Source organism: Zea mays, chromosome 9 (genome assembly GCF_902167145.1).
Source record: "Zea mays cultivar B73 chromosome 9, Zm-B73-REFERENCE-NAM-5.0, whole genome shotgun sequence".
Taxonomy (NCBI): domain Eukaryota; kingdom Viridiplantae; phylum Streptophyta; class Magnoliopsida; order Poales; family Poaceae; genus Zea; species Zea mays.
Window position 1 is genome coordinate 17,872,731 of NC_050104.1, and position 8,145 is coordinate 17,880,875.

Here is an 8,145-nt window from a genome sequence, read left to right on the forward strand (position 1 = left end):
CCAGAGGCACTCCGCTATAATTCACCGGACTGTCCGGTGTACACCGGACAGTGTCCGGTGCTCCAAGGAAGAGCGGCCTCCGGAACTCGCCAGCCTCGGGAAAACGCAGCGGCTGCTCCGCTATAATTCACCGGACATGTCCCTGAGTAGGTGACTTAGCTCTAAAATATCAAGGGGTATGTTAGGAATGTGAAATAACCTCTATAGATAAGAGGAGAGCTACCCTAGCTAGCTAACTCTCTGGCTTCTTTGTAGTATTGATTTTTCAGGCTTTCTTTTTCTTTAGATTGTTATAAAGTTCCACAAATGTTTGAGTAGACAACTTTTTATCTATGCATTTTAAGATATAGGAAGTGTAACCCATACCACGGTGGTTCATGGTGAAGTAAAATCCATTTTTATGATCCTTTGAGTTCTTGAAGTTCTTACTTTGGATTTTCTCTCTCTTCTCGGTGTCCTCTATTTTGACATTTTGCTGGCTTTTAAATCTAAGTTACTGGGGACTTTTGGATTACATAAAAATGTGAAGACCTCCAAGAATCATTCCTATCAAGTGGTTTGGATAGATTCAACTCAAGCACAAAAATCTATCCTCTTGATTGATTTTGACAAAACATCGTTTTGAAAGCGTTTTTTAATCTGAGTTGAAACCTTAAGTGTTTGGAGCTCAAATTTTATGGACAACTTTAAAACTTCCATGTGAAGGTGTGTACAGAATTTCAACGTAATTGGAGTTCGTTTGGATCATTTTTTTCCTTTTATAGTTTTTTGGTTCGTGTTGTTGGTAGCATGTTGTGCGACATTGCCTCTCATAAAGTCGCACTACTATGGAGAGGTAATGCTACACATGGAGCAACAACGTTACAACATTGCCGCTCATGGAACACAGTGTCGCGCTTATATGGGCAACTCTCCATTTTGAGTGATTACAGAGTTCCTAGAGAGTTCGTTTTGCGGATCATTTTTTTCTGTTCTTGTATACCACAGGAACCTTTCCAAAGCATGTAATCACTAGTTGGTTACAGTGTTTTTTTATTTGGGCTGTTTTCTTCATTTTTATCGTAGTGGAGACTTCGATTTTTTAAATTTTAGAGAGTTTCGCCCGTGCACTTGCTTTTGGCGTTAGTCGGTCATCACCGAGAACATCCAACCGCTTGAGGGCATCTCATTTGGGTGTTTTTTGTGATGTGGAGGAGGATTGTGTGAAGATTTAAGAAGCAAACCAATCACGTGCAAAGAATATTTTTTTTAACGGTCGACATTTAATTTCTTTTGATCGCCTACTGTGATCCTTCAAAACCGATCCAGCGAGACAAGGTTCAATGTATCTGCGTCAAACATCGCAACACGTCGTGCAGAGGCCCATCGACTCGGGATGCCGAGGCACCGATGGAGAGGTCGCGCCGTGAGGGTATAGACCCTCGCTCATTTCGTTGTTCTAAGTATTAGAGTCTAATTTTTTACAATAAGACCACCTGTTTAGTTTAATTTAGATGTCGTTAATCTATTTTTTTGGTGCTGTCTTTAAAAGTATGCTCTAAATCATATTTTATCTTGGGCCCGCTTGTCCGAGAGTAGTGCTGTTGTCTTTCTCGTCCGGATATGGGGACAGGTACGTATCGGCGTGAGGTTCATTGTACTTGCGTGCCAGCGGCGTGTCCGGTGGTCTCCGAAAGACTGAAGCACGTACAGACCAGGGTTCCAGTTCCACGGACGACCGGATGCAGTGCAGAGCACGGGTCCGGACAGTACTCTGCAGTAGTAAACTGGGTAACCTTTATTACCTTGGCAGATTACGTTCTTGTCGAACCGACGTACAGACGTGACGCGGAGGAACGGAACAGCCTCGCTCGGCAAGCCACGCACACGCACGTAACCGGCGCGGCTGCCGACCCGAGTCGTCTGTCACCGTCGGTCATCATGGCCGGCAGCCGCCGAGGGAAGAGATCCCGTCGTGTCTGCGTGCCGGGCAGTAGCTTGTGCGGCACGGCACGGTACGGCGCTGCTCCTTCGACAGCGCAGGAAACGTACGGCTCGGGCTCGCGCACAGGATGCATGCGGGCAGCATCCGACACCGCTCGATTTTTTTTTTTTTTTTGCTTTTTCTAGCAGTAGTGGAGCCGTAACGCCCGAACTTTTTGACAACCGTGAAATCCTGTCCCCTGCAACTTACAAGCCCGGAGTCCGTCTACGTGTCGGCCCGGTACGCGCATGACTTGAAGGATCTGTTTATTTACTGCGGCTTGTTCCACAAGGCCGGTCCAGAACAGAGCCGGCCGGCAGCGGGCGCGCCGAGGCATGGGGAATCGCGGCGCCCATGCGTGCGTGCAGACCTCGATGCAGTCTATACGTACGTACGTGGGCATGACGAAAACTGTGACATCGAGGTACACCAGGCAGGCAGAGTGCTTCATCTCCGGCAGCCGCTCTCACTAGCCATGCCGTGTCGCGGAACGGCAGAACCAACCCCCCACCCACGAATCCCCGGCCGGCACGGCCGGAGTGCCGGGCCGCGCGCGGCAACCCTGACAGCGCGCCGGCGGCTGCGTCCCCTCCCCTGGACACCCGACACCCTGTCGGCCCCCTGTTTATTCCATCGTTCCCAGATCTAATCTCATCTCATTCCCATCTCATTCTCATCTGCCTGCCCCCCACTGCCGCCGACTGCGCTGCGCCGTCCGGATCGACCGGTCCCCGCGCGCAACCCACCCCGCATGCGCGCCGGCCACTGCACGTATATATATACCCATCGTCGTCATCAATCTATCGCTGTGCTCTACTACTGCTCTCCCTCCCATCCGTTGTGCCTTCCAAGTCTTATCTCACGCTAGCTGGATCGCTTTGTCAGTGTCAGCTGCGCGGTGACCACGCGGCATATGATATGAGCGCGGCGCGCGCGGAGCTAGCGCTGCCGCTGAAGCTGACCAAGTAAGGAGAAGTGACCGGATGGAGCTGGAGCTCGGGCTCGCGCTGCCGACCCGGCACCGCCAGCCGCTCGCCGCCGGTCTCCTCGGCGGCGAGGCGGGTGCGCGCGGGACGAAGAGGGTGTTCGGCGAGGCGTTCGGGTCCGCCAACAAGGCCACGCTTCCGCTCTTCCTGCGCGACGACGACGACGGCGACAGAGGCGGCGGCGGTGACCGCGACGGCGTCGGCCAGCATGACCCAAACACCAAGTGAGTGTGCAGCAGTGGTCACTGTTTGTACCTCACGTGTGCGCACACCGAGATCTTGTCGTCTAGTAGTAGGCGAATACGTTATCGAATTGAAATCCGCCGTGTGTGTGTGTGTGTGTAACGCAGGAAGACGAAGAGGCTGCTGGTGGGGTGGCCGCCGGTGAAGTGCGCGCGCAGGAGCGGCGGCGGCGGCGGGTACGTGAAGGTGAAGATGGAAGGGGTGGCCATCGGGCGGAAGGTGGACGTGTCCCTCCACGGCTCGTACCAGGACCTGCTCCGCACGCTCCGCCGCATGTTCCCTTCGGCTACCCAACGAGGTGCGTAGCGTTTCAGTTCCCGACACGTGACGTGCCCCTCGCTCGCTGTAGCCTAGCCTCCTCCCACTCGGTCGCAGGTCGCAGCTAACGAACCTGGTCGCATTCCTGCTGTGCTGTAACCACTGGCAGGTGCGGGTGCGGGTGCAGATCACGAGGAGGAGGAGGAGGAGGTGGTGGTGGAAGAGGTGGCCTCGCACGAGCGCCGCCGTCTGCATCGTCCTTACGTGGTGACCTACGAGGACGGGGAAGGGGACTGGTTGCTCGTCGGAGACGATGTGCCGTGGGAGTAAGTATCAGTCACAGTCACTACTACTACCACTGTTGTTTTTATCCAGCAAACTTAAAACGACGTTGACTAGGGTCCTGCTTGTCCTTGCATTGCAGGGTCTTTGTGAAGTCAGTGAAGCGGCTCAAGATACTTGCGCGGACAGCAGCAGGCGACGGCTTAGCTCACTGCTAGTAGCAGTACAGTGCTGCTCCTGGGCGGTCATCACCACTTCACCAGTAACGCACTAACGCACGTATTATAGCACTCCTAAGCTTTGCGGCCGGCCAGTTTCAACTTCAAGCTAATTAAGATCATGGCGAGAACACTGCTTATATTAGCTGATGTGTCACCACGTTTAATTCTGGTGTTGGAGGTGACACACAGTGGCGCCACCTAAAGTATACAACATCCTACTTTGTGTGAGGTTCGGACAAATCCGGAAGCTGCACGGTATAAAATACCGCCTCCCCGTGCCATGGTATCCATCCAAAATACACCGACAGGGACTAAACAAAGCTGAGGGAGCTACAGCTACCTTCGGAGTGGGCGGCACCAAGCACTGCATAGAAAACAAAAACAATACTCCACCGTCGAACCCCCCGTGGTGTCTCGGAAACGTCAGAGGCCGGTGGTCAACTGAAGCCGGCGTCCTGGCCGGCGGGGACGGCTCCCGGCGGATCAGTGGACCAGATCGGCAAGGAATGTATCGTGTTTCAGCGGCACTGGGTAGTGGGTAGTGTTCTTCTGCGACAGTACACTAGAAAGCTAGTTTCAGAATGCATAAAATGTGTCGTGATTCCTTTTTTTTTTTTGAGTTGTGCGTGTCGCCAAGGACTGACGTGGGCGCGGTCCAATCAATGAACTGCTGGCTTGCATATAGAGTGGCAACAAAGAATTCTCCCATAACTAGCCTATTCGTTTTGCTTTGCTTTAATCTGCACCAACTTTTATTAATTCTACAGTGTTTTGTATTTATAGGTGTTTTGTATTTATAGATTATAACTGTAGCATGTCCTAACGACTATCTTTAATATAAAACGTACTTGGACGAAACGCGCACTGAGAAATTTTGTGAGACATCCTATGGCGATGCCGTGGTCCGTGGACCAGGCGCCGCACTCCGACCGGTCGTCGGCCGCGGAGCCCGCACGAATCTTCTCCTCCTGCAGTTCCAGCCAGGTCCAGGTCCATCCTCCAGGGAGGGGCCAGGCCAGGGCGGCGGCTCTCCAGCGCCGTAATCAATTTTTGCCGACACGCACATCATTGGCCAGCTGACGATGAGGACGGACGAGTGACATTACCACCACCGCCTGTCATTTTCGGCGGGACAGACAGGTACGCCTCGCACGGCACGGCAAGTCCTCCGTGTCCGTCGTCCGTCCACAGCGCCGGCCAGGTCGCCCAATCCCCGCGCGGCACCGCAGCGTGTGCCCCGTCGCCGTCGGGCCTCCTTTGCCGGCTGCCGCCACCGCCAGCACGTGACACGACGAGAGCCTAGCCGCCTAGGGGTCCGCCAGCAGGTGACAAGCCGGACCCCGCTGCTGCTTTCAGCCAAACAGATTTGGTCGGCCCGGCATGGCGTAAAGGAGCACGCAAGATTAACCGGAGACCATCACATAGACTGATAGAGAGGTAGACCTGTTTAGGAGCAAACTATCCGAAACTGAAACTTTCCTTAAACTTTAACGTTTCAAACAGCGCCTACGCTTGTTCGGAATATTGTTGAAGAGGCTACTGCAGCAATTTATATTATATATAGACAAAATACTGTTGAAACCGCAGGCCAAATTCAGATCGGATCCGTCAGTGAAAAAACACATCTTGCTTGCCGGGGAGTATATATATATGTTTTCCTTTACACGTCTTTATGCCAAGGCTGAGAGGTACATAGCCGTCTTGCTTGAGCTACATGCCCGCCCGCCCGCCCGCACGCACCCGTCTGTCAGTGTCACCCTGCTACGGGGAGACCGGGAGAGCTCGCACGATAGGCTAGGCTTCCGGCCCTGACGTCGACGTCGCGACTCCATTATTGGATGGAGCTCATCCGCAGCCCATCGAACACCTTGCGCTGCGACCGGGACCTCCCGCGCCCCTCCGTGTGTCCTGGCCTCCTGGGTCCACCTGGTTGCTTGCTCTATCTGCTACAGCTATGTAGCTAGGGAGTAGGGACTGGTAGACCGAGGAGGACGAAGAACGGCGACAAAAACTAGCCCCGCTTTACTCGTCGTCCGAGGTGTCCGGGGTGGGCTCCCGGTTGAGGTCGGGGTTCTTGGGTCGACGGCGGTGGGACAGCAGCAGCGGAGAGGCGCCGCCGCCCGCTAGGCCAGCGCCGGCGCCGCAGTGGAGCGCGTCGACGCGGGCCCCGACCTCGGCCGCCTTCTTGCGGATGGCGGCGGCCGTGAGCCCGGCCCCGTTCCTGCGCGCCCCCTCCGTGCTGTCCGCCGCCGCCGCCGCCTGCGCGCCGTCGAGCTGGTCGGGGAAGTTGAGCCGCGCGGCGCGGCCGCGCAGGCAGAAGACGGCCGTGTCGTAGGCGCGCGCGGCGGCCTCGGCGGTGGAGTAGGACCCGAGCCAGATCCGCGACCGCTTGTTGGGCTCGCGGATCTCCGCCACCCACTTGCCCCACTTGCGCATCCGGACGCCGCGGTACTGCTTCCCTCCGCCGCCGCCGCCGCGGCCGTTCCCTGCCGCCGGCGCGACCGCGACCGCGACACCGGCGCCCAGCACCGCCGCATGCGACGCCGGAGCCGGGGCGGGCTGGGGCGGCGGGCAGAAGGCTGTGGCGTCCCTCTCCATCCCCCGGACCGGATCGGCAGCAGCAGCAGTTTGCCCCGGCGGCAGGGGTGCTGATCGTGGGGCGCTGCTGTTTGCTAGTGGTCCGTCCGTCTGCGTGTGTGTGTGTCTCTGACTCTTTCTCTTGCGTCTATGAGCGCTGGGGTCTATAAATACTTGGGGATTAAGCGGACGGCCAGGTGGGGGTTAAGCGTGGCGTGGGCCGTGAGTTGGTGGGAGGGCGTGGCAGGATTTTTCGCGGGCGCGAGTGGGTGAGCGCAGCCGGGGGTGCGTATCCAGCTTACGTTACGTGCACCGCATCTGTCTGACCCCGCCGCGGCGGCGGCGGCCGTAACGAGTCCTGCGCTGCCAAGGCCCCAGCCGCCGCGACCGAACAGCCCGGCCGGCGGCCGCCCTCGCCAGTGTCAGCTGTGCCGCGTGTCGCGCCGCCAGGCGGGCAGCGACCGGACGGGCGGGCATCGGGATACGGGATGGGGCGGCGACCGACGAGGACAGGACAGCTAGCGCCCGCCGACATGCGCGGGAGAGCGGCGGCCACGTGGCGGGCGCCGCGGGCAGCCAGCCCCGGCTGGATCCGGATACGGGAAGCGCTGCGTGCGACCGCGAGCCGCGAGCGGAGTGGGAGAAAGCCGTGGGGACGGACGGACGGACGGACGGGACGGTGACTGACGCCTGACGGAGCGGGGCGTCCCGTGTCGCGTAGCGCGGGGCCCGCAGACCCCACGGCCCGACAGGGCGGGGGCTACCGCGACGCCGTTGTCATCCGCTTGGTTTGGTCCGGCCGTCCCCGTCCGTGGTGTCGCCGGCGGTCACCGACTCACCGCCCCTTTGCCTTGATCGGTTTGGTTTGGTTTGGTTTGGTAGGAGAACGCAGTGGATGCATCAAGCGACTGGGGTGTCAGTGTCCTATCACGTACGTTTGCAAATCGCGACTGCCGTCTTGTACTAGCAGGTGAAGTGTTTTCGCAGGGTCAGGGAGTCTGGCTGGTGGACAGCCTCACAGCCGGACAGGACCCGTACAGAGTACAGAGGAATAGGTGCAGAACATGATACGCCAACGGAAGGAGGACAGAACAAAGATATAGCAACTTGCTGTATAGTATTTTCTTAGCCCATTTTTTATTTAAGGATTAGTTTAGAAACTACATTTTCCTAGAGTCTTTTATTTTTCCAAGGAAAATTAGTTCATTTTTCTAAAAAAAATAAAAATTCAATGAGAAAATATAGTTTTTAAACTAGCCCTTAACGGTTTTCATACAAGGTTTATTTAAAGATCTCTATTCTAACTATGAATGTGTTCGTTCAGCTTTCTACACCATATCCGCAATAGAATAATAGATTCAAATAAAAAAAATGCATATTCTTCTAGTTCAATTCGGACTCATCTTGTACCTAGATTTTATAGTTTATTGTCATCTATATATTACCAAAATATCACGCTCTTCCTTCTCTGTAGCCCTTCCAACTTTATCTAGTGTACTAATTTCAAATTTGTAGGCTTAGATTTAATCTTTAATTAGATCACAAAGACCAAGTTATCCTCCCTCTTCTCTTTGATTTACACGTGTTGATTTGGTCTATGTTTAGGTGTATTTTT

The 8,145-nt window shown here is 55.5% G+C and overlaps 2 protein-coding genes across 2 annotated transcripts; one reads left to right on the forward strand and one right to left on the reverse strand.

Moving 5' to 3' along the window:
- The first annotated feature begins 2,821 nt into the window (after positions 1 to 2,821).
- LOC107522023 (Auxin-responsive protein IAA29) lies at positions 2,822 to 3,958 on the forward strand. The gene is made up of 4 exons (NM_001322037.1): positions 2,822 to 3,173; positions 3,300 to 3,490; positions 3,620 to 3,776; positions 3,875 to 3,958. The coding sequence occupies exons 1-4, from the start codon at positions 2,947 to 2,949 to the stop codon at positions 3,948 to 3,950; spliced, it is 651 nt and encodes a 216-aa protein (NP_001308966.1). The 5' UTR covers positions 2,822 to 2,946; the 3' UTR covers positions 3,951 to 3,958.
- A 1,599-nt stretch (positions 3,959 to 5,557) lies between these two features.
- LOC103638017 (uncharacterized) lies at positions 5,558 to 7,832 on the reverse strand. The gene has a single exon (XM_008661025.4). It carries the CDS (start codon positions 6,549 to 6,551, stop codon positions 5,976 to 5,978), a length of 576 nt encoding a protein of 191 aa, XP_008659247.1. The 5' UTR covers positions 6,552 to 7,832; the 3' UTR covers positions 5,558 to 5,975.
- Between the last annotated feature and the right edge of the window lie 313 nt (positions 7,833 to 8,145).